The 26,154-nt window shown below is 38.0% G+C and overlaps 1 protein-coding gene across 1 annotated transcript in view; it reads right to left on the minus strand.

Moving 5' to 3' along the window:
• CFAP99 (cilia and flagella associated protein 99) overlaps nt 1-25,659 on the minus strand; it is a 57,331-nt gene extending 31,672 nt beyond the window's left edge. The window contains exons 1-5 of the mRNA XM_009949490.2: nt 25,546-25,659; nt 15,895-16,039; nt 12,875-12,969; nt 4,666-4,778; nt 2,344-2,518 (exon numbers count right to left, since the gene is read on the minus strand). Of these exons, the coding sequence (XP_009947792.2) occupies nt 2,344-2,518; nt 4,666-4,778; nt 12,875-12,969; nt 15,895-16,039; nt 25,546-25,656 (639 nt within the window). The 5' untranslated portion in view covers nt 25,657-25,659. The remainder of the gene's footprint in view (nt 1-2,343; nt 2,519-4,665; nt 4,779-12,874; nt 12,970-15,894; nt 16,040-25,545) is intronic.
• Between the last annotated feature and the right edge of the window lie 495 nt (nt 25,660-26,154).

The following is a 26,154-nucleotide window of genomic DNA, read 5'->3' on the forward strand; positions in this document are numbered from 1 at the left end:
AGGAAGTTAAATGTGTCTGAATCATGTTGGACAAACAATCGTTCTGCATGTTATCAGGTTTAAGCACCTGTCTCCGTTTGTTTCCTTTGCAAACTTCAAGCTGAAGCACTCATTTTTATTTGTAGAATTGTATTGATGAATGTGTGTATGCATATGTACATGCTTGTGTGTGCATCCCTGTGCTTGTGTGCAAAGGACAGTGGAGAAAAGAATTTATAATCTTTAGACCAAATATTTAGAGTGAAATGTTTAATGATTAAACTTCAAAATTAAAGTGTTTTTCCTTTTCACGTCGTGCCCCCATTTCTGATGAACGTTGATGATGACGAATGATTATCCTAACCTTCTAGGCCTATGTTACTCCAATGAAACTTTCCAAGGTCAGTGGAGAGCCCATATCAATACAGATCACTAAGACAACTACCCTGCCTTCTGCAATAACGTGCACCTCCAGTCCTCTCCTGAGAAGGACGCACGCCTTCAGCGCACAGGACAGCAGTACTATCCCAGCTCCTGAACTCAGCGTGTGTGGTATGTCTCATCTTACTTTGCATTTTATCTGGACTATAGAATATAATGTAACCTAGCAGAAATACACACCTAAAATAATAATCCTATTAATCTGAACTAATTACACCGCAGGGATGCAATAATTTATCAGCAGTGATCGCTCAAAATCCAGACACCTCATACAGCTGAATTCACGCAGCCGTTTCAAAATTGAGCAGTTACTATGCGGGGAGTTATTGCAACTACAACAGTCCCTGCTAATATACCACATAACAAGTTCTTTGACAGATGCATGGGAACCATGAGAAAAATTAGATATCTCATAAAAGAACAACTCTGTGAGAAAATGGATGAGCACATTTCTGCAGCAGATTATGGGATGTAATCTGGAGGAGCTTTATTTCTGTACATTCCTCTCAATTACATACAACGCTCCACTATACAGTAGCCAAAACTATGGCCTGCTCTCACTTTAATAACTCACTCTTGCCATCTGGGCTGTCTTTTCAGTCTCTGTTCAGTTCAGGATCTAAAATGGTGATACTGGCAACAATATGGCAAATTAAAGCGAAGCTTAATTTGCTGAGATAGGTACAGAAATGAGCACAACATATGTCACTACTGTGCTAATGGTTTTAGATTCATACAAGCTTTTAAATTTTCAGACTTGGCCAGAAAGTAAACCAAATTTAGTATAATCCTAACAACACAAGTGAACTTCAGTAAATGCATCCGCATCAAAGCAAATTTCTTCTAAGAGGGGCTGCACAGCAAAAAAGGTACTAAAATGATGGCAATATGACTAATTCCTATACTGATTAAGTAGTTATTAAATGCAGATTTTCAGAGCCTGGTATTAAGCTGTTTCAATGTAAAATCCCATTAACTCTAAACCACACTCCCATTAAATTGCTCTGCCATCCTAAGATGTAAATGGTTTCTAAGAGCATTCAACACATGTATTATTTAAAACCTGAAGTGCTAATACTGGTGGCAGATAGTGCCCAAAACTATGACTTCCAAGCTCACTTCCCACTGCATTTAAATATAGTTGATTTGGGAGTCTTTATTAAATTAGTCATAGCAGCTTGATCCCAAATCTTGTCTGCCTTACCCCAGTGAGCTTACTTAAAGCCAACCATGTGTCTCTCATTTTTACCAGTGTAACTGGATCACAATCTTAGACAATGAGTAAAATAAAAGCTTAGCATTTCCAAGACAAATCTAGTCTCATTTACACGTAGACAACAAATATAAACTAAAACCCCTTCATTTTAGAGCTTCAACATTAATACAAACAGAAAAGAATAAAATTCCACTCTCAAGGAGGAGTTGCAAACCTAGAGTACATCTCATCTCCAATGAAATTGCTTTGCCATTTACTTTAATAAGAGTTCATCTACAAATATCTAAGTTTATAAAAAAATTTCATTTGAATGTTCTTTTCTTACCTGCTTCAGTGCATTAGCCAAAGCAAACATCTTACAAATCCAAGAACTACCAGAAACACTTGTATCCATGCTGTCATCAGTTTCTACCCATTGTATAGTTCTCCAAAAGTCACAAAACAACTACAGGAACCAACCTTTTCCCTTTCCTTTGTTTGGTTTACAATTTGCTTACACAACATTCACTGAAATGAAAAGAATTAGTTTGGGTTTCTTTAGAAATCTGACCATCAATAACACAGACTATTACAAAAATCCTTGTTGATCTGTCAAAGGTTGAAAATTTTCTATAATTATTTTTAAGCAGACTATTAACTCCCCTACCATGATTTTGTGCAGGACCATACATAAAACTTAGTATCTCTCAAAGCATAACAAAACTCACAGGTCGCCTTTTTTCCAGCACTGGTATTGGCAAAGGTATAGGAATGGCACGTCGTTTGGGTACAGTCAAATTAAATTCCTTTGGCTGAGTGACCGTCGAAGTCTTCACAGTGGTAGCACGATTATTCAATTTATCTGTGAGCTGTCCAATCAGCTGCTGTACTTTCGGCTGCCATCTTCAAATAAAAACAGATTTTTCAACTTTATTTCATTTTTTTTCTTTCATACAAACTCACACAGAGTATATGAGGTTGGCATTGGTGCAAATTCTGTAATGCTTTCAGCTGTTCAATTTTAATAAAATTGATCTATGTACTCATGATTTAGTTGGATTGCGTTACTTCACCTCTGATAGATGCTAGTCCATCCAGACAACTAGTGGTGAAACAGCCAGTTTTTATTGAATAAGCAACTATCTCGCCAGTGCATTTTGCAGCAGGAGACCAGACTATGCATCAGAAAAGCAACTATCACAAGCCAAGTGCACACTTAACATACTTAGATGACGAGACTATGAACAAACAGTGGTCTGAGTCTTGCCACTTTTACCAACTGACAGGGCACACATAAATCAGTCGCAAAGCACAGGCAGTTCTAATAAAAAAAGATGTAAGGAGTTTGTGAATTAGCAAATGAACCCCCAGTGAACCCTGTGAGGCAGTCAAGATGATTTTGGTTTCTCTGTGTTTGAATTTTGGCTTGTATGGAGGTTCAGACTTCTTCCAAGGAATGACAGGAAGGTGCCGAATTCAAGGTAAGACACAAACAGGTTATCACAGGGCTAATTATGGTGATAGCTTCATGCCTGTTATTCCTCCTCTATATGTATTCTGTCCTTAAGTATTACACATGCAATGGAGCATTCCCAGAACATCAATAGCAGCTGACAATGCAAATTTACAGTAACTTGCTGATGTGGCCGTTACCTTAGCTAGTACTGTCATTATGGGATGAGGCTTGCAAGTAAATTCTGCAAGTCATGCAGCTCCTTTAAAATAAATAGGACTCTTTATATTAACCTCATTGACATTAGAAAGAGGAATACAAAGACATATTTAAAAGAATTTAAGCTACTGAACTGATTAAACTGATCAATGCATCCTCAGACCCCTGAAGGAAGTTTCAAACCCAGTGACCAAACATGGTCCTTAACATTCTTGTACAACTTACATTTACTGCTTCTAGGCAAAACACATGTTCGTTACATTGAATGTAACTGACTGTGAAGGACAGCTCCAATAAGCTTAGTGTTAATGAAAAAAACAATACATTAAGCATCTGCCTGCATGTGCATTACATAGAAAACCTGTGTGGGTATGTGTGTATATCTCTATCCATCTCTACCTGTACCTTTATACTATTTTAAGTGTACGCTGTGATCAGAATCACTACAATGGAATGTATTGAGTCAAATTCTGACTTCAAACATACCCCTGCAATTCCTGTAGAGTTCAGTGGACTCTGGAGTATTGCAAACCAATCTATGCTACATGTTTGCTAATTTGGCATAATCTACATGCTATGGAAAGATAATTCTACTGACTTTGATATGACAGAACTAGATGGAACCTCTTTTTCATTGTACTATATTTTTGTCTAATAGTGTTTGCCATCATCTGGGTTAATCTATACTGCAGTGAGGAGGGTGTGTGATTGTAGCCACATTGGTGTACCAATGCTAGCTCTAATTTCTGTGTCCTGGGTAAAAACGAGAGTGCAAAAGTGACACGATAGGATGCAGAGCTAGTTTCTGCTAGAAAATGTTCCAGTTTGGCAAAGGTACTCATGCTACCGTATCACCACCTACCCAATGTGTGAACACACCTGGCATCTCAGAGCATTTAAACTGTTAAGTGATGCTGCAATTGTGTAAATAAATAATAATTTTTAAAGACTTGTTTACATGCTTATCTGATTTGCTCAGAAGGGATTTTATGACTATCAGCATAAACAAATCTGTGCATAAAGCCAAACTCAGAGAAGTCAAACATCTTTTTTCAAATGCTTAATGTCATACAGCTGTTGAAGTGACTTATGAGGCATGAGTCTAACTCTGCAAGATAATTTGAACCTTCTATGTTTTTTTCCAAGTGTGATGTTTGATCTGTGCAGGGGCACTGAGAAGCAGCTGGGAAAGGACTTTTCTACGAGAGAACCTTGCCTCTGGGTAAGTAAAAGGGATTACTACAGCCTTATGAAGACAAGAAGGGTTACAAGTGACTTCAATAGGAAAAACACTTTAACAGCAAATTGAACTTTCAGGGCAAGCTTTCCCCAGCTTTTAAACTTTGAGGTGGCCACAGGCTACTTAAATACTGCTTACCTTAGCAGTGGATCAATCCAGTTCTCTTTTACGTACAATGAATCGTAGAACTGACTCCATTCATCTTTTATCCATGTGTTCAAATACAAGGCATTGAAGAAGAATCTAAGAAACTAATAATAAGTGGTTTCTTTTAAATACGAATACTGAAGATATGGTGTATATAAGACTACAAAAAGATAGTTGCTTTTACTACAAACACTGCTGAAGAACTTGCTTGTATTTTACCCTGTAATTATAATCATAGATGCTCGGTAATTTGTAAGTTCTTCTTAGTTCTGTTAGGACAGCCCTATGTCTTTCAGCCCTATTTTGTGAAACGTTAATAGACACTAAAATATTTTTAGTGGCCTAAAAAAAAATCTAGGTGCTACAACATGGGGATGTGTTGATGCATCTTTACTTTGCTTCAAATATTGTGAAACAAAAGGTTTTATTCAAAATTAATTACTACTGCAATATAGTGATTTTAGTACAATTATACAATAGAGTTTCAGAGCCTAATATACCTACAATCAGCTCCTGATTATCTATAGCTAGATGATTCATGGTGCCCAGAAATACGTCAGGCCTGGCATTGCACCTGAATCACTTAAGTTCCTTTCAGCTCCCTAGGAACTGGGCAGGGAGAACTGCTGAGAATTACAGTACCTGCTATACAATATGGTTTCTTCTTTTATTGAAATATAATTAATTGGCGTATTCCCATTAAACTAGAAGACTGAAATTTGGCACACTTATACATTGTAGGGCTCTGCAGGCTGGAGAAATAGTAACTAACATTTGAACTTTTGTTTCATGCTGGAGTTCATCAGAAGGTCAAGAGCCTTTTTCTAAAACTGGAACTGTTCAAATGGCCTTTTGAAACAGACTCTTGAAAAATGGCACTCAGATTCAGCATGTATCATTTACAGTGATATAAATTCCAAACTTGAACCTAAACTTTTTCATTAAAATTCTTGGAAATTAAAGTACAAGCAAGTATCATGCTGAAATAATCCCAGTAACAGAAAAAAGCACGCTAAATAATATTGACATTATGGGACACACTGGAAAGCAGTGTGCAGTCCCTTGAGAAGCTTCGAATGGACACTGCAGAGCTTATTAGTTCAGACTTGGCACCAGCCCTGTCTTGGATTGCTTTCCACAGAGCCATATAAGTCTTTGTAAGGAGTTTTTAGTTCTGGAGGACTACCAAGCAGCTTCTTAATTCACATGTGGTGCCAGGCCCAAGCTGGCTCAGAGCTTTGTGAATAATTCAGCTATAAACAAATCAGATTTGACTCGAGCTGTTTGCTGCAGATGTTCAACAGGTGTAAAAAGCTTGCTACTTGAAATCTATAGTCTTGATCTGACCATTTCCAAGGAAATAACCTGTAAATTTAGTCTCATTTTCATCTATTGTGCTTTTGGTAGAGTCAAAAGACTGATCGACAACTGAAGGACTAAATTAATATTACCTGCTTGGATTCCCATTCTTGTCTAGAAACTACTGCTTTTCCCCAGTGTTGCAGATGCTGGCATAAAAAAACACCATCCAAAAGAAGATCATAGAATCATGGAATCATTCAGGTTGGGAAAGCCCTTTGAGATCATCAAGTCCAACCATCAACCCTACTCTACCAAGTACATCCCTAAACCGTAACTCCAAGCACCGCATCTAAACAACCTTTAAACACATTAAGGGATTGTGATTCGACCACCTCCCTGGGAAGCCTATTCCAATGTCTGACAACCCTTTCAGTAAAATTTTTTTTCCTAATGTCAAGCCTAAACCTACCCTGGTGCAGCTTGAGTCTGTTCCCTCTTGTTCTATCATTAATTACCTGTGAGAAGAGACCAGCACCTACCTCTCTACAATGTCCTCTCAGGTAGCTGTAGAGAGCAATAAGGTCTCCCCTAAGCCTCCTCCTCTTCAGACTGAATAGCCCCAGTGCCCTCAGCCTCTCTTCATAAGATTTATTCTCTAGGCCTTTCATCAGCTTCGTTGCCCTTCTCTGCACTCTCTGCAGCACCTCAATGTCTTTCTTGTAGTGAGGGGCCCAAAACTGCACACAGGATTCAAAGTGTGGCCTCATCAATGATGAGTACAGGAGGTCGATCACCTCCCTACTCCTGCTGGCCACACTATTGCTGATACAGGCCAGGATGCCATTGGCTTTTTTGGCCACCTGTGCACACTGCTGGCTCATATTCAGATGCTTGTCAATCAGCACTCCCAGGTCCTTTTCTGCCAGGCAGCTTTCCAGCCACGCTTCCCCAAGCCTGTAGCGCTGCTTGGGGTTGTTGTGACCCAAGTGCGGGACCCGGCACTTGGCCTTGTTGAAGCTCATACAGTTGACCTCGGCCCATTGATCAGGCCTGTCCAAGTCCTTCTGTTGAGCCTCCCTACCCTCAAGCAGATCAACACTCCCATCTAACTTGGTGGTGTCCGCAAACTTACTAAGGGTACATTCTATCCCTTCGTCAAGACCATTGATAAATATGTTAAACAGAAGTGGCCCCAGTACTGAGCCCTGCGGAACACCACTAGTGACCAGCCACCAGCTGGATTCAACTCCACTGATCACCACTCTCTGGTCCTGCCTGTCCAGCCAGTGTTTTACCCAGCAGAGCGTATGCTCATCCAAGCCATGAGCAGCCAGTTTCTTCACTAGAATTCCATGGGAAACAGTGTCAAAGGCTTTACAGAGGTCAAGGTTTCCTCATCAGCCTTTTCCTCATCCATTAGGCAGGTCATCTTGTCATAGAAGGAGATCAGGTTCATCAAGTAGGACCTGCCTTTCATAAACCCATGCTGACTGAGCCTGATCACCTGATTGTTCTGTAAATGACTTGTGATGGCACTCAAGATGATCTGCTCCATGACCTTCCCTGTCACCAAGGTCAGACTGACAGGTCTGTAGTTTTCCAGATCCTCCTTTTGGTCTTTCTGGTAGATGGGTGTCACATTTGCTATTCCCAGTCCACTGGGACCTCGCCAGTTAGCCAGGACTTCTGGTAGATAATGGAAAGAAGCTTGGTGAGCACATCCGCCAACTCCTTCAGTACTCTTGGATGTAGCCCATCCAGCCCCATAGACTTGTGTGCACCTAAGTGGTGTAGTAGGTCACTGACCACTTCCTCTTTAATTGTGAAGGCCACATTCTGTCCCCCCTCCCTGTCTTCCAGCTCAAGGGGCTGGGTGTCTAGGGAACAACTAGTTCTACTACTAAAGACTGAGGCAAAGAAGGCATAGAACTGCTTATATTTCATCCGTAAAAACATGACTATAACCTAAGTGCTGAATTGTGAAGAAGTTGGTTTTATGGTGCTTCCAGATTCAGTGGAGTTTGCTAAGTACACAGTAAGGGATGTATTTCATCCCATTGGTCTAGAAACTCATTCATTCCCCTTATGGAGGATCTTTCTCTGTAGTGCATGCATGTTGGGTTACATTTTTCACCTAACATAGTAATCTGTACTTAAGCAAGGTATAAATAAAATGCTAGAAGTCTAGACAGAGTTCGCACTCTCCAACAGAACTGATGCGCTCTACACACACTACTTTGACCAGTTATTGTAACAAAATTCTACATCCAGGTACCCCAGCTGTATATATGGTTGTAGACCCAGTGAACTTGTCCCCTGCCAAAGCACTCTTCTTACCTTATGGAAGGCCCTGACTATACAAAAACTTTATAGAAAATGTGTTTTTAAACCTATGTAAGCAAGTGTGTATACAGGGGTGGACTGAACGTGAGCTGATATACTTGAAATAAAGCAGACCCTGAGGGGTGAAGCTAGTTTCAAATTTATAGGTATTCACAGAGCTCACAGAAGAAAGCGATGTAGAAATACTGCAGGTGGTGATTTATAAATCCTCCAGCTTTCTTTCACTAGCTTTCATTAAGCCGAACTCTTCCCTCTCTATGTCCTCAGTATTCCTCTTTTATAGCCTAGTCCATCCTCAGAGGCTTCAGTCAGTTGTCTACTACATTGCCACGTGGAACTGACCCTCTGAACTGTTGTTTCAGCTCCCCCTGACTGATCTCCATCTAGGTCTTCTAAATGTTTGCTGTAACTAACTTTTACAAAGTACTTGCAACACAACTACCTCTTCAAGGCAGATGAAACTACAATAAAGGCACACAGTGATTTCTAGCTGTCGTATTCAACAGCTGGCTATTACCCCTTGAGGCCTCCTACTGCAACACCAGTTATGTACCAGTTATTAACCTCTCACTCTACATTAACACAAATGGGTAGTTATGCAATTGATGGGTACAGAGAATAGTTGAGGTACAGAGAATAGTTACCTCTGTAATCAGATATTAATACTGTGATATATATTCTAGTACTGTTTTAGTCACAGTCCCCAGAGAAATGCTACAATAAGGATATGCCCCATATGCATCATGCTAGAGAAGGCTTTGAATGCAGCCCTGGAACGGGCAGGGATTGCAAATGGCAATGCAGGATTACCAGACATCATTTCTGACCAGATCGCTTGAGCCAAAGTCCACAATCTTGGTCTTGATCAACCATATCACAGATGGCGAATGTCGCCAGAATAAGACCCATGGAGTCATAGCACATTTCATTTCCTAACAACAGAAACTTGTGTTTTGTGAACTGAATTGCTAGGAAAAATCCCTTATATTTCTGTTTTGTCTTTGGCCACATGTGGCACAGATGGCAACCCCCATAGCAGCAGTTGTTGCTTTTATAGCAGAAAAAAGCAGCTTGAAGTTGTCACAGATTTCTGTTTGGTTGCTACCAGCATCTGTCTCCTTAGAGAAGTCATTGGACCGTCATTTTGGTAACAGCATTATCCTGCTTACTTCTCTGTCTTCAGTGTTCCAAGAGCTTCACTATTCACAGAGCATGATAACCACCATTCATTTCCCTTCTAGAAGTGGTGGAATTACACCAGAAATGAATCATACCCATTTTTACTATTTTAATGTACTCTGACTGTAGTAAGACAAGTGTGTATAATTAAAGACTGTTTTGTAATGCACTTTTACAGGCGGGCTGAGTTAATACCTTGCTTTTGAGAATTTGAACATGCCCTGCTAATATTCTTGATATATTTTTACACAGCAGGATTGTATAGATTTCTGAAAAAAAACCCAACCAAATAAAAAATGCGAAGTTTTCTTATCTGGTGTTATCTTTATAGTCATTTGCAGAGTTTAAATCCTTATATTCACAACATAAGCTTTTGACTCTTGAGCTAAGGAAGTAACTGCAAGAAACAGCAGGTTCTCTTTATACAGATCAGCCACTTCCTGAGAATGCTGTTATTTTGCCTGTACACACCCACAGCCATTTACTGTAGTAGCAAAGGCAATCAAGGAGGTTCCTATCTGCTCCTCTATTCATCTGCTGATTCTTTCCCTCTTATGGCAGTTTAGTTCTTCAGCTGTGCCAACTCAACAACCTGTAGGATCCTTTCAACTGCAGCAGAAAAATGAAGAGGAAAGCAAGAAGCTCTTAAGAAGGCTTCCCCCATGACGAAATCGTTACGGGCAACTCTGTTTTGAGCATGGCCTCAGATCCTTCTGATGTTGTATGACCCACCTTGGACTCTTTTTACCTCTATGTCCACCATGAGGCTGATCTTGTCCTACTTCTTACTGATCTTGCCCTATTATTCCTACCTCATCATAACAGCAATGACAATACCCAGTTCTTATGTTGTGATTTTCCTTTGCAGATCTCATAATTTCTTTATAAAACACTTTACTGCTATTAGAAACAATCAGAACATGAAACAGAACAAAATAGGTTCTTGAATGCTAGAAAGAAAACACTAGTATTTTTGCATTAAAAAATGGGCAGTTATGAAATCATAAAGGTGTTTACTTCAACTTTATATTTCAACAGTGTATTTTCTCTAACATACAAACCCTTAAATTTTACAACAAATATAAAAGAATAATATCTATGAATAATAGAACAGAAAAATAGGCTTGAGCTAGCAATGCATAGCTAAGTTCTCAGAAGAACAATCACACTAAAGTTACAAAATTGGGTTTTATCCTGTGGTTCTGTAATTATATAACCGTAAAGAATTTTTGCATGTATTCTTAACAATACAGAATGAGAGCTTATGATTTTCTGTTGAAGCAGATGAACATGTGTTAGTGAGGTAGCACTATTATTCTGCCTGGACATTCTGCCTAAACGAAAATACTTGAACACGCATCAGCCATGGGGAAACACTGTGACTCTGATTTGAATGGAATGTCATGCAGTCCTTTGAGCGAAAGGTCTACTCACACAAGCTGATCTCATTCAACTGAAGACAACTCATTTGAGTAAGGTTTATGTGCATGATTAAGAAAATTCCATTCAGCCTGTGATGTGCAGAAAAAATACTTTTTTTAATTAAAGTAAATCTATTCTAAGTAAATATATGTGAATAATGTTTCTGCATCTCAACTGAACTCACACGCAGTAGTCATCAGGCAAAATCTACAGGTCAGCATCCTGAAAGAGAATCCCAAATTTCTAGTAACTTCTGTTGCTAAGGCTGCAGATCTGCCTTCTGCTGTTTTTGTCTCTGTTGCTGGGAGGACCAAATGCTGCTTCTAAATCCTCTGCTGCAGGTGCATTAATATAATCCAGCATCACTTTAGAAACAAAGAACTTCTAATGCAAGAGAAGAAAACCAAGGTACCATGGTGATAAGGTTCTCTAAGACACTTAAGCAAACAAAGTTATATCTACAAGAACAAAAGTAGCAGGTGCAGACCATTGCCTAATGCAGCACTTCCCTATTACAAAAGAGTTATCACAGGCAAGGAAGGAGAAATTATCTGAACTAGAACATCAGGGCACTGACACTTCAGCCATATAAAGCTAGGTTGAACGGAATCAACACGAGATAACCGGCATGAAGTGGGACAATTGTGTTGCTAGCTGAACGAGCTCAAGATGCATCCAATCCAGTGGCTGGTGTCTAAGATGTTTACCAAAGAAGGGGCTGGGAAAGCATTTTAGACAGAGTGATTTGTCTGTCTACCAGATTATGATAATTCTTTCAGTCACTTCTCTGTTCTTTCTAACAGTTAATGAAATATGTAATTTTTGTCTCTGAAAGGAATTAGTGAAAACCATTCCACAGTAAGACCATCAAAACAAAGCAAATAATGTTTCTAAAAATGTTATGCAGACAACCTAACCTACTCTCTCCCTACATATTACAAAGCAACTGTACTCATTAGAGATACTGGCATCCACATGGACATTCGAAGTAATCAGTGTACGGATAAACCTTAGCCTTTTGAGTATTAATTACTGAAATTTGCCTATGCTTTGAATTCCATATTTGTTATTCAAATGCTGGGCTGGGACTATGCTTTGAAACATCTGGATGATCAAAGGTTACACATGCTGTGTCACCAGTAATCTAATTTTTAGCCCATTTTCCTAAGAAAACAGGGCTTATGAGAAAGCATTGTCGTTCGGTTAATCCCTCTGCCCCCCTTTACAACATAGCTTTTACGATAATCAGCACCTTCAACCATTTTAAAAGAGAAGCAGAAGATATTTATATTTCTACAAATTTCATGAAAATTAGCAACCAAGTAGCAGAGCAAACCCCAAATTTGTGACTCCAGAGAGGAAATGACAGGCAGAACTTTATTGCTGTGCTTTCTATTTGGCAGCAACAGTTTGGTCAATTGCACATGTGTTGTAATGGGGTAACTGGTACATACATAGCAGCAAATGAGCAATTGTTTTTGGGGAAGGACAAGAAGTGATGGAAGAACAATAGGCTTGATAATCAAAGTGGGAGTGGGTTGCTGGGAAAAAAAGAACACTAATCAGCAGGAACTGCAAGTTTCAATAGATAGATTTCATATGGAAAAAACTTCTTCTCCTGCCTAAGTCAAAGAAAGAACGTAAGCAGAGCCAAGAGTGAGCATGCAAGTTAGAGGGACAACTGTAAATCACATGAACTGTAAATCATGTGACTATTCGACTTCTCAGATTATATAAAATACATTTTAAATTGATCTTTGACTCAATATGAGATAGTCACTGTGTAAGTATAGAAATTTTTTGTGAAATCAAAATACTAATTTAATTTCTGAATTTAAACAAACATTAATTTCTCAATTCAATTATCCTGAAAGTTGAGAAAAGTCATCTGATTAATCAAACACAATGAAGAAGTAATTAATTATTTTTGTAAAATGTTTTGTACTTTCATTACCTTTTGCATTTTTGCAATGTCCAGAGATTTCACAATTCTGCTGAAGTGCTGAAGACCAAGGTCTTCTAGTTGAAAAGTAGCCAGATAACAAATAACTATCAAAAGAGACACACATTTAAAATGCAGCAGGAAATTCTAATAAACCTATACCCTTTACTCATCATACTCTGGGATTTAGACTGTTACCTTAATTTTAAATAGTCTTTAATATCATTTATCTAAGTGGGCAATACAATGCTTGACAATGAGAAATTGTTATATGAAGTTATAATATAATGTTATCCCTCTGTTCATTATTAGCATCGTGACTCTATGACATGGTTCATACAAATTAGTTACCTCTTTCGTAAGTCAGATCCAAACTAGTGCAAATCTACACAACTTTAAGGAATTCTAACAGCTGACAATCTAGTCACTTACATAGAAAATGTAAAATAGTTGTAGCTATCTGAAGTCATTCACAGAGGTCCTTTTGATGCCTGCAAATACCTGTTTGCAAAACTGGGAGATCTACCATAGCAGCATTTGGAATCCTGTGAGGCTGAAGGCAAGATCTTGCCATGATTTCACTGTCATTCTGTCTGCCAACATCACCACTAAACCAATCAGCTCTGTCAGCCCCTAATTGCTTGTTCTCATCCCCTCCTTTTATTTCCTGGTGTTTCTTCTCTCGGGCAACTACAGTCACCCACACAGCCAAGGTAAAACATTGTGAATTTTAACCTGATGCACTTTCTTGATCAGTTCACAGGATGGCTGCTAAACACGACTTCTAACTCAAGAGAAGATATGACACAGGAGTGAGAGTGAGTGGCCAGTGATGAGAAAAAGTGTGGCTTGTTTCTTTGGGTAGTAGTACCAGCTTATACAACAAACATCTGCATATTCCATCTGTGAAATTCTGTTAGTCTGGCAACAAGGCAGGGAGAACAGGAGTCAGACAGCTCCTGAGAGCCATGACTGAAAAGTTTCCGACCGTACTACATTGTTGGAAACGGCTCTCTTTTAGTGTAACCAAAATTTTCAGCATCAGCAAGCTTATTCTGAGAAAAATTAATGTGAACAGGAGCCATAAAAGAAAGTTTTGACAGTGAATTTTTCAACAAACCCTGTTTTTAATGTTTTCAGAGAGGATAGCTCTTATTCTTCTGTTCCAAAATCATAGTTTATTATACATAACAATATTATACATAACAAAATTTTTAAACATGAAGTATCATCATTCTAGTATTTCTTTTCCTTTTTTTTTTTTTTTTTTTGCCAATGACGATTTTGCAGAAAGTGTTCTAATCTTTGCTTTTATTCTGAATTAGAATAAAACAAAGTTTTTAAATTGTGGAATTCTCTGGGAAATCCAAACCTGCTCCTTGCCTCCCCCTCTGGCAAGTATGAAGTTTGATACAGGAAGAGGCACAGTCAGTGCTCTGAGATTTTTGCAGACCTGTAAAGTCCATGAGTCCATGAAAGTATCAGCTTTCATTTGACCATATTCACTTTGATCAATCAGGCTTCACTTGCACTGCAGTATTTTAGCTGCCACCAAGCAGTAATGACAAAATCAGCACATTCTGACCAGTGTGCTGCAGCCAACTCAGTGTATCGTTAGGCTTCGATCTTGTGCTTTAGCATGGCAACGTATTTAAGCAGTCTTGGCAGAATACACATTTATCTCCTACAAGCTTTATTACATATAAATCTGCTCACACATAGCAACAGCCTTTATAAGCAGCTTTGATCATTTAAGTGTCAATGCAGCTTGGCAGAGGGAATCACAAGCAGCTTAAAACAATGTAAGCCAATGACCTTAGACTCTCAACTTGTTGATAAAGGAAAATTTTCCAGGGCCTACCCTCTGCCTATGATTAATGGAGGCTTTTGAGTGGACCAGTCCTGACAATCCAATTATAGAAACACTAAGCTTAAAGGTATAATTTATGTGCCCCAGACACTGAAAAGCATGGCTTTGGAGAAATGGAGACAATGAAGCATTACCACTTAGAATAAACTCAATATACTATTAATTTCATCCTTGACAGTTTAGGTTCCCTGTTGTTTGTTATTTGATTTAGGTTTCTATACCTTTCCAGATTGTGACAGAAGCAACCAGAACTGCCATGAAAATTCAGTAGCTTTTAAAACGTAAAATGTAGATATACTTACATTAGGTAGAGTTTTTTGTATTTTTCAACCACTTTGAATTAAATTGACTCGAGTTTTCGAAGCACCCACTAAGTACCCACAAAGCTTCAGAACATACCTAACTCAGAGAACCAATGCCAGTGCAATTTGTGACTTCTTTGGGGACTTAATAAATCAACCTCAGTATATGTGTATTAAATGCATAGCATAAAAATACTTTCAAAATTATTTTTTAATGTACTTCTCAATGTCTGAAATAATTTGGGAGTAGTAACGACTCTGATTAACTAGTTCATACCATCAGATACAGCTGTATTGTAAGTGATTCTAACCAAGTAATTAATAAAAGGAAAATAATTGACCGCACTCATGGAGGCAGACAGAAGTCTATTTATGTCATTTTGATGATCAGTAACGAAGAAGCCTATGTATGGATACAGACAATCATATCTTCATACTGTAAGACATGCTGTCTTCCTCAGCAGATAGAGCTTTGTTACAGAATTTCCTATCTGAATGGCAGAGGTATTAGGTTGCATAGAGGAGAATAAAGGGAAATTACTGAAGAACATTTTTTAAAGTGATGGTTAAACTTCCAAGACACTTCTTCCAGCCACTGATGCTATTTTCCATCTGCAGGCATATCCTGCAGAGTTCTCTTAGGCAAAATTCCAGTTAACAGCTGTGAGAATCCAAACTAAATAACAATTTCAGGATTTAGGCTTTACATCATAAGGCCATTGGGAAAGGTCCTGTACCTCATACTGCACTGGGCACAACGACAATTCTTCAAATGCAATATAATATTAAGACCTACACTAGTAAAATAATATTTTTGAAGTTTTGTGGTAAACACTTTTGGTATTTTAAAGAAAACTTACCTATGTAGAGATTCCGCTCAGAAACCAGGCAGTACCTCCCATCCCGAACAAAAAAGGCATTGACTACTACATCCAATAAGGATTTATATTCTATGCATCCAGCTAGGGTATCCAACACAAATTTTTCTTCTGTTACATTAAGAGTCTATAAAGATACAAAATTAATAACGATTAATGTATCCTGGAAAGAAAATGTTAGCTGTGTACAAAAAGAAGTACAATCGTTTTGAAGTAATTGGAAAACATGAATAACGAACAGAGTGCCTTTGTCAGGGCTGACACTTCTAATGCTGTCAAATATGGACAGTCCTAAAAAATTAATGGCCCTTCTTAAGTAAAATGTAACCTTCTCCAGTGTTAAACTTTCAGTTTATCTGACGGCATATGCATTCAGTTAAAAGGCCTTCATGTGTGAATGTCAACAGTTAATGCAAAGAAAATTTGAAGTCTCTGAGCTATGAGCAATGATTAACTTAGTCAACAATATGAGAAAGTTTCAGTAAGAACTTGCTTTTCCGGTAGGAAACCTGTTCTTTGTCAGTCAAACCTGTGCCACCTGGGGAGACTAAATCAAGGGGAGAAGCTAGACAGGGATTATGGAAAAGACTAACTGCTACTGTAACCTACTATTGGAGAACATGGCTAATTTAAACTAAACCTGTGAGCGCCAGGATTCTTGTTAATGCAGACTGTTTCTTACCCAGCTGTGCTCTTGGTCACTCATAATGTTCATGTAATACCACAAGATAAGAGAAAAAGGAGGGTCAGATATTCACTGCAAGCCATTTGTATCCTACCTCCTAATCCCTTTAAAAAGTTTGAGTGCTCCTAAATTTTACAGAGAGTTTCAATCATAATAAGTAACCTATGGAATATCTGTTACTGCATGAGATAACCTAGTATGAACCACCTTTAAACACTGCAATAAAATCTGAGACCTGGAACAGTTTGCTATCACAGGAGTTGAAAAAGGACGGCCACACTATGACAAAATGACAAACAATAATGATTCTTTGACTTAAGGAGGTTAGCCAAGAAGTCAAGAAAAAAGCTAAGTGCGTCTTCTGAAAACATGTAGTCCACATTTGATGTATGATCTCTCTCACAGCTCTGAGATGTGGGAACAATTGAACCACAGTAATATATCGAATCAGAGGTTCACTTGCCTAGTAGGCTATCTGCTAGTACCTTGATCACTTTATTTCCCTAATGTGATTAATTTCTAGTTTAAAGGTATTATTAGAGGCTACTGGAAGGAACTATGTGAGTTTTCTGATGTATGACACTATATAGGGCTTTGAGACTGAGCAAATACAAGGCAAAATTTTAAAATTACAGTTCTAACTTCCAAATCTAAAAAATTATGCAGAAGCATTCCAAGTGCATTTTCTCAGATTCTCATTCAGAGTAAGCATAATTCTTTTTCCTGCTCAAAAGCCAGGTTTCATTCCTTCCAACTTGTGCATCATCACTAGAAAAAAGTACTGCCTCCATACAATTGTCTCCATATCCATATATATTTATATATGCATATCCACATATACCTGTATGCAGGCAAAATTACACCTACATACATCCTTGTAATTTCTTTACTGCCATTGGGATAACACTAATACATCTGACCACCTCTCTAGCAGAACTGTAATAGACAATATTACTAATGATACACATACAGAAACAGAATGAAGCTCAGTTTGTGGTTTTCAGGTCCTTAAGGCTAATAATCGTTAAAATGACAGAAAAGCTTTGTTTCTGTAACTGAAGTAATCAGATATAACTCCAAATATATTCTGTGACCCAGATATGTTGGGTAAGAAGAAACAGAGTGTAACCAAACTAATCATTACATGGAGCTGTGGAAGCTTCAGTGTCTGCTGGGTAGCACTAGAGACTGAGTGCGAATGAGCAGGATATTGCCTATATTCTTAACCAGGGCTCTAGAGAAAGGAGAACCAACAGGTCGTAGTTGAGAAGGCAGAAAGATAAAGGGTAACGCATTTGGGAAAATGGAGCCAACTAGAGCGAGGTGGTAAAGAAGGAGCACAGAGAAAGGAGTGAAAAGGAAGGTAGGTCGCAATAGGAGATACAGAAGGGACACAAACCGAAGGGCAGAAAAAAGAGACTGAATACATCTGAAAACATGCAAAAAAAAAAATAATTTAATGGGAAGCATGGACTCCATTTAGCTAGGCACTGAGAATTCTTGTAAGGCACACAGTCCATCCCAAATACAGCTTTTCTGGATGAAGACTTATGGAAGTTCTTTCATAAAAGTACTTGACATAGAACATGACAAAGAAAAACCACAAATCTACCCCCCCACTAAATGCTCAAATATATATCCCATATTTGATATGAGATACCTGAGAATTCACCATAAAAGGCAAAAGCAAACCTAAATAGCCAAACAGCAAAGTGAGAAAGGACGAAGTAGTTCCAGTAAAAGTATGATTGTGACATTTTGAATCTAAACCAGTTGAACAAATGCAGTTGTTAATGAACAGATTGATCTGCAGATTACTATTATTCTGATAATAAGCAGAAAGTCCATAGTAAAACTGGACAAGCCCATTGGAAACAAGCCCAACAAAAACTCTCACAACTACCTCCATTAGAAAGCTAGCATATAAAGTATTTCCATGATCTTTACTTGATTAGAATCTTTGCACTCACCTTTTGAGTACTTTGATATATTGTGCATGCATAAAGTCCTAAAACAAACCAGTGCTTTTCAAATGTACTTTAGAGAGATGACCAAAAGTAGGCAAGCAGATAACAACAAGATGACACCAGTGCCCAAATCGTATCTCCTATACAACAGAGACTACAGCATAAAAATGCATTTGCATATTTCCACTTAATCTGCTTTCACTGTTCTGCATTAACAAGTCAGTCAGAAGTTAGCTGTTAGGACAAACACAGAAATAAGTGCTTACTTTTGCTTACACCCTGAGCAAGAAAGCACATAACCACTGCATGGCCTTGAGCTAAGCAACAAGGTGACAGGATGTGCAGCCTGGGGACAACTGTGCCCCAGAACATCAGTACTGACTGGTAATTCTGTGGACCACAGGCCAAAAAGTCTTGTCAGGAAACACTACCAGTTGAATCTGCTTTCAACTACAAATGGTAAAAAGTGTTCTCTTTCTACATATAAAAATTGAGACTAGTTAAGCAGCCTGCAGCTATGTCATCTAAGGAAGTGATCTCATCAGAACTCATGATAAACTAAACACGACTGGGCAGGATAAGTACTTGGGTAAGAAATCTCAAAGGTGAGCCAGTTGTTGGTTAAGCCCTGCTGATAATCTAGTGAATTAAAAACTGATCCAATGCTTTAAAACAGTTAGGATAATCTCTGCATAGAAAGTGCAGTGCCCTCAACGTATTTCATCAAGGATATTTACAGTTCATCTGTATATCTGAAATCACAATTGCTTTGGGAAAGTAATATGTTGGTACGTGTAATTTCTAGCACTAATTCCTAAGTGCATTCTTTCTGTGTGGCTTTACGTTGTGTTTTATGTCAGTGGGATGTATTTCAGAAGTGGGTCAAATGATCCTCAAACAGTACAATATGATGACAGGTTGTACATTTATAGCACCTTTTGCATGAGGCTTTCAAAACACTTCACTAACATTAATTGCATTTAATGAGATTCCTTCTGGCTAATATTATTTTGTAAAAGCAGGAACTACAGTATGGAGCAGATAAGAGATTTGCCTCAGGCAACACAACGAGTCATTGGTGGCAACAAGAATTAATAAAGGCTAATTTGCGAGCCTTTGTTATGTCCATCAGACCATCTTCTTACCTTTTCAAGTGTACTTTACCTCATCTATTTCTCTGAAACAACCAGCAGTTAACTACATTTGCAAGTATATTGTGTGTATCCTACAGCATGAGGAAGGCCAGATAATTTACAGGTGAAAGTAGCACATGCAGCTATCATCTTCTGTTGCACCAAATACTGAAATTTATCAGAAGACAATGTAGATCTTGAGCAATATGCCTACTTTATGCTCAGGAAACAGCCTCTGTATCTCCAATGCTACAGCTTATTATTTGTTGTTCTGCTGTGTAAAGCATAAGTTTATGGTAGATGAATACTGGATAGTCCTATATTTTTAATGTTTGGAAGCCTATACATTACTGTGTTGAGCAACATCTGCACTGGATATAAGTAGAATGCCACTATATGTGTTCACAATGTCATTCCCATACAAATATCTGAAAGTGTTCTCTCTATGGCATTGAATTGCAGCTTTTTCTGATTCCCAAGTGTTTCACTTGTAAAAGAGTGATCCTGTCTGAAATTATCCTGAACGATCCTGGGGAAAAACATGTGACTCTTGTCTCAATATGTGCTGATTGGTGTTATCTCCCCATTCTGAGAAATCCCTAATGCCCTTAGCCTGCTTCCTTGCTCCCTGATACTTAGCAGTCGCTGGGAACCAGTCAAGTTTCTTCAAGGACAGCAGAGACTGTGTAAGAAAGCTTAAGCACAGGCCTTTGTACATAAACAACTTTCAATAACTGTTTAGTACATGAAATAGCATGAATTAAATGGAGAAGTATCTGCAAAAAAGCAAGCTTTGCCACTGTGGGCGTATGTTAATAAGGATGGTTACAATGGGTCCTGTTCAAGGGCCACAGCGATCAGAAAAGGTTGAGTAAGGAGAGAAAGAAAAGCTCTTGTTTCTGGAGAGAAGGAAGGAAAGGATCATCAGCTGCGCTCTGTTTGAGACTTCTCATGAAAAGATTTAAAGGTGAAACAAACGTTTCAGAAAGAAGATAATGTTTGATGAAAAGATGAAATAGCTTTCACCTCCTGAGAGAACTGAGTAATAGTACGTACTGAACTTGTCTACTTCTAGGCAGAATATGCACATTTTGCAGGTGCAGTCTGATTAATTTATAGTGCTTCAGACATCAGTGCTACTTCTCTCCAAGAGTCTAATCAAAACGCTGTGGAAATGAAAGGAAATACTTCTATTGACTTCACTGGGTTTTGAATCAGTCACCAGAACCCAGTCTTCTTTCACTCTGATGTCAGTGAAAATCCTTCCAGTAGTTTCAATGGGGAGCAAAACCCCTGGGATCTTAGGATATAAGTAGGAGAATGTCCTGCTTCTACTATCTACAGTCTATGTTCCAGTCACAAGCTAGTATTTTCATCTTCATGTGATAATGCTAACCATCTTGAAAAGGTACAGTTAACATTATTTTCCCTTAATATTAAACCACGAGTGGGACATATTGGAGAAAAATCAGATTCCATCCTTTCCTTTGAAAGATCCTAATCTGCATATATATAAGTAACTAATACTATAAATTAGATTTGCATAATTTAGTAGGATTTTTTTCACCATCTGTATCAAAATAATCTTCCATTACATTATTTTCATATTTAAAAATAAATCTATGACTTTTGACATTTGGGGATTTTACCCACAGTTGAGTGGGCATGTGTGAGACACACAGCTGAACCACCACAAATGAGGACTAGGAAGAGTAACGCCAAATTACACCATGTTCTTGTGAAACAGAATGCTCATGAACAGGTTCATCTTGCTATCAACATGAGAGGGATAAAGGAGTAAAACAGTGGATTTGGGGTGGGAGTTCTCATTTTATAGAAGTAAGATTTTCAGTAGATGGGATTTATAAAGGTCAATAGGATGTGTCTGATCCTGCAACTCTAATTGAAGCAAAGAATCCTACTGAAAATAAAGTGAGTTATTTGCATAGAGAAAGGCACAAACATTGCATGGTAGCTTCTGTGTGAAAATCTGTCTCTTGTTATCACAGCAAAAGCTTGATTCTAACAGTCACAAGGAAGAAAACATGCCTGGGATGCTTCAGTTAGGTACAAAACTTAATCTTTTTTCAAAATGAACAGATGCAGTCCATTTCCATAAATGGCCTGATGAAACAATATCCTTATGTACAATATACACTGGATGGAGGATTACTCTGGATATGGATCATTTTTGATAGATTTAATTGAAGAATGCTTAATAAAAAGAAGGGTGTTTACTACACAAGAACGAAGATAATATCTGGAGGGTGTCAGTCTGATGAAAGGAGTATTAAAAAGCACTTAGGAAGATAAACAATGAGAAGTCATCTGGGCATTCAAATGAAGAACAACCGAAATAGAGATGTAAATTTGAATGTGAATACTAATAATTTAAAAGAACCGAGATAGATTTCAGGAATTATTTTAGGCTAATGTGTTATTCAGGATAATTCAAATTGAATTCTGTTTTAACAACAAGGCCACAACATCGAAGCAAAAGCATTTACTTGCACTTATTACTTGTTTTTAGGAGGTTTGAGGGACATATGATTCTTCATGATGGAAGGTGGAGGCTTGTAACTAGGAATGATCCGTCATATTACTAATGAACTTCTGTTCTTATTGAAAATATTTGCAGTGAAAAACAAGTCCAATATTATGTTATAAACATCATAACTTACAATGCAATAAACAAAGATTGCAAATAACTGAATTACAAGTCAAAGTGTAGTTTTCTTCCTGGAAGAGAATCAAGTCTGATCATTCACTGAGAACAACAAAGATAAATGCTTTTTATGATGTAAAATTCACATGTTGCAGAAATAAAATGTATGGAGTTTAACACAGGATCACCTCTAGACTAATTTTGATCATAACATTTTAGTTAGAGGAAACCATGTTATTTATCTCCCACCATTCAAGAATTAAAATTCCTTACCGTATTTCATTTTTCTTCTCTAAAAACAGGAGGCTAATAATCAGTCAGTTTCCCTAACTCCACTTTTATATAGAAGTGTGAACTAGGAGTTGGAAGATAGGAACTGAGACTGGAACGTGTCTTTCTCTGTTGCTTCCTGAGTGGCCTTGTAGAGATTATGTTCTCTCCCGACACCTTCGTTTTAAACACTACTAACTACCTGGCACTGCAGCAATTTATTTCTACTTTTCCATCACTCCAAAAGAAGATTCTGTCTTTATGCATACAGTGGTTCAGACAGACCTGAACTACTGCCAAAGTAATGGTTTACCTCTGGTCTTTAAAATTCACTTTCTATTCCTTTAGAACTAACTTTCTGATTCCCTGTTTGTATATTGAAATATGGAGTGGTTGCAAAGTGCAGTAAGCGAAAAAGAAAAATGTATCCCAATGGTTATTGGATATGTTATCTGCTTGATCTACTTCAATTAAAAAAACTCAGGGAAAGATGGGTGCTTTTTCAAAGCAGTGCACAGGGATTAGATGTGCAGCTGCCGTTACTGTAAATGGACTGTGTAAAGCTAAATCGCATACACAGCTAGAAAAACATAACTCTTGATAGCAGTATCTAATGCCATCATTTCTCTATAAATAAAGACGGCCAACTACTTATCTCATTTACATCAATATATGTACAGAGTAATGTTTCTGACTTTGGGCAGTCCCTCTGGAATATACTTGGAAGCAGATTGTGCACCCAAATGTCTCCCAAACAGATTTCTGTCTCAAAGCTTGAGACAAGATTTCCTACAATGAGAGAACATGTTCAGATGGGAACACTGATATTTAAATAAAATTACAAAAATGCATTCAGAAATAAAAATAATAGTAATCCAGACATTGCTTCTGCTTCTGTTGAAGTTAATGGATACCCTCCCAGGCTATTCAAGAGGAAAAAGGTGGGAGTAGGTCACACGGTCTGAATCAACGAACTGATATTTGATAGAAAGTTGACAAATTTTCAGCTTTTTAACTAGCTACTTGGAAATAGTAAGTAGTTGCATGGAAACAACTAGGGATGTATTTTCGAAGTGGCACTCAGGGGCCGAACAGTTACTTACAAATTTGGCCTTTTGGTTTTCTTAGGAAAATCCATGCGCATTTTGCCAAGTGAAAAACACCCACTTGCATGCGTTTTGTTTTAACAGGCAAGCAGGGCTTGCCGGACAGTGACAACAGCACTGGCATCAACAACTTGAAGAGATGGAACTGGGACAGATTAAATGAAGAGACCTGCACAAGTTAAGTTTGAGGATGAGTAAGAGAAAGGACAGGGATCTTCAAAGAGAATCTTTATCTTCCATCTGCCCAATATTTAGCTAGCAGAGTATTCCAAACTGCTGTAGCACGGCCATTTCCCAACCATTGTGAACTGCCAAACCATAAAAATTTCTATGCACTCTCTATGAAAGAGCAAAATATACTATTATTATTTCACACAATCATGTATTTTGGGTTTTGGTTTAATTATCTAACCTTATATATAATTAAAATTACAGCATCTAGAAATGAAGAAGAAAATCTTGCTGAATTACTGTGCAAACCTCTGGACTGTGTCACCTTCGCAGCAGCACAGTGAAACCAACAGAAACGTTGTGCTGGATTTTGAGCAGCATATTCAACAAAGACCGATTCTATACTTAGTTAAAAGATCTAATATGGAAATCTACCTGTTACTTCTTACTATCATTTGCAAAGGAAGTATATTTTCACCCTATGGCTTTGACCCTTTGAATTGTATGCCTTTCTTTTTTTTATATATCCGTATTGTAAAGTCCTTCATTCTAACTCATATTGTCTTGCCCACTTTCACTTCTTTTCCTGTGCCTCACTTCACCAGCCATTTTAACTGCTTTAATATGCAAAGATTCCCACAAGAATGGTCTTATGCCCCTGGTAGATGGCTTACAGGCAGAAACTAGGGGCCTGAGTGGAAACTGTTTAAGAAAGCAAGCACCCAACAAATGCGTATGCCTCAGCCTCTGATTTTCATATCACACCTCCACAGTTTTATATCCCTGTAGTCACATATGTTTATGCAAAATCAATGTAAAAGACTACCTAACTGGAACAGCAGTGGTTTAGACCTTATTGTCAGAAGTGGAAACGAGCACTGGAGCTATGTGGCAATGTGGAATCAAGGCTCCAACAATGTAGCTTGATAATACAAGGCAAGCACAGACAATAGCAGTCTAAACAATATTACTGTCTTCCCTTAGTGATTTTCTAAAGCTGATTCAATCCAGTAGCTGCATCAGCACAAATCAGGATGGCACTGAGGACAAAGAGATGGGAAGAGGTGACAGACTATTGCCAGGAAAGAATGGGAACTTCAGCCAGTATAGCTACATATTGGGAAATCTTGGTCTGGTTACTTGCTGTATTAGATTAAAATCAGGTAGTTGATTTACTGTCACTTGCCTTCTATCCCACTTTCTGATGGTCACTTATGTCCTCAAAGCATGAATACCTGATCCTGTGAGTCAGCTTCTGAACTGCATTTGTACGTACCAGTGAGTGCTGCGGACAGAAACTTCTGTTTGGAAGGAGGAAAGGAGATGGGAAACTACAAAATGCTTAGTCAGAAGTGGAAGAGAAGCTTTCCCTACCACTGTCAGATCTATTTTAGAAGGCTGTTGCTTTCCTGTTTTTTGTTGCTATCCAAGCAGTTTTTCAACCCCTCTGATCTTCACTTCCTTGTTTTCTGGTGATAGCCATAAGAAATTTGGACTTTACTCATGAATGAAAAAAGTCACTGTAACAAAAATCTATGAAATTTACAATAACATATTAGAAAACAGGTAACCTAATATTTAAAATTACATAATAAAACTAAGTAAGCTATGTAAGATGAACTGATACTTAATATACCTGCAACATCTTAGCTGATTCATTCAAGAAATCCTCCACGCTCTGATTTTCAGGGTTAAACTTGTTAAGCTGTTGGACTATTATTGCAATATGTTTTCCATGGCTGACCATCTCCACCACGGAGAATCCTATAAATATAGTAAATCATTAATTTTTCATGCTTCCTTCAGTTGTAGCATAATGTATGTTGATAGGCTTATAGAGAAGATACACTGCAGTAATGTAGAAGAGAACATTTAGGTCAAGCTTTCAAAATCACAATTACTCAGAACAGCTAACAGGAGAAATGAGAATACAGTACAAACATCAATAAAATAGAAGACATAATTACATGCTTTTTATTCTGCAAATGTCTCAAAAGATCCTTAGGATGATATCTGAAATGGTTTCTGCATCAGGTTATTTGACAAAATACAATTAAAGGTAATACTAGAGAAAAGCATGGTCTTGCACGTGTGCTATCCAAGTCCTCTTTAATACATTGCTCTTCCCAGTGAGATGCAACTGACAGCAAAATTTTACACTTAAATCTTATCACATGTGTCTATCAACAGCCTATTTTCCCAAAACAACAAAAGAATAGGAGCAGAGAGGAATTATAAGCAAGCA

The sequence above is a fragment of the Leptosomus discolor genome, chromosome 4, assembly GCF_034619465.1.
Source record: "Leptosomus discolor isolate bLepDis1 chromosome 4, bLepDis1.hap2, whole genome shotgun sequence".
NCBI lineage: Eukaryota > Metazoa > Chordata > Aves > Leptosomiformes > Leptosomidae > Leptosomus > Leptosomus discolor.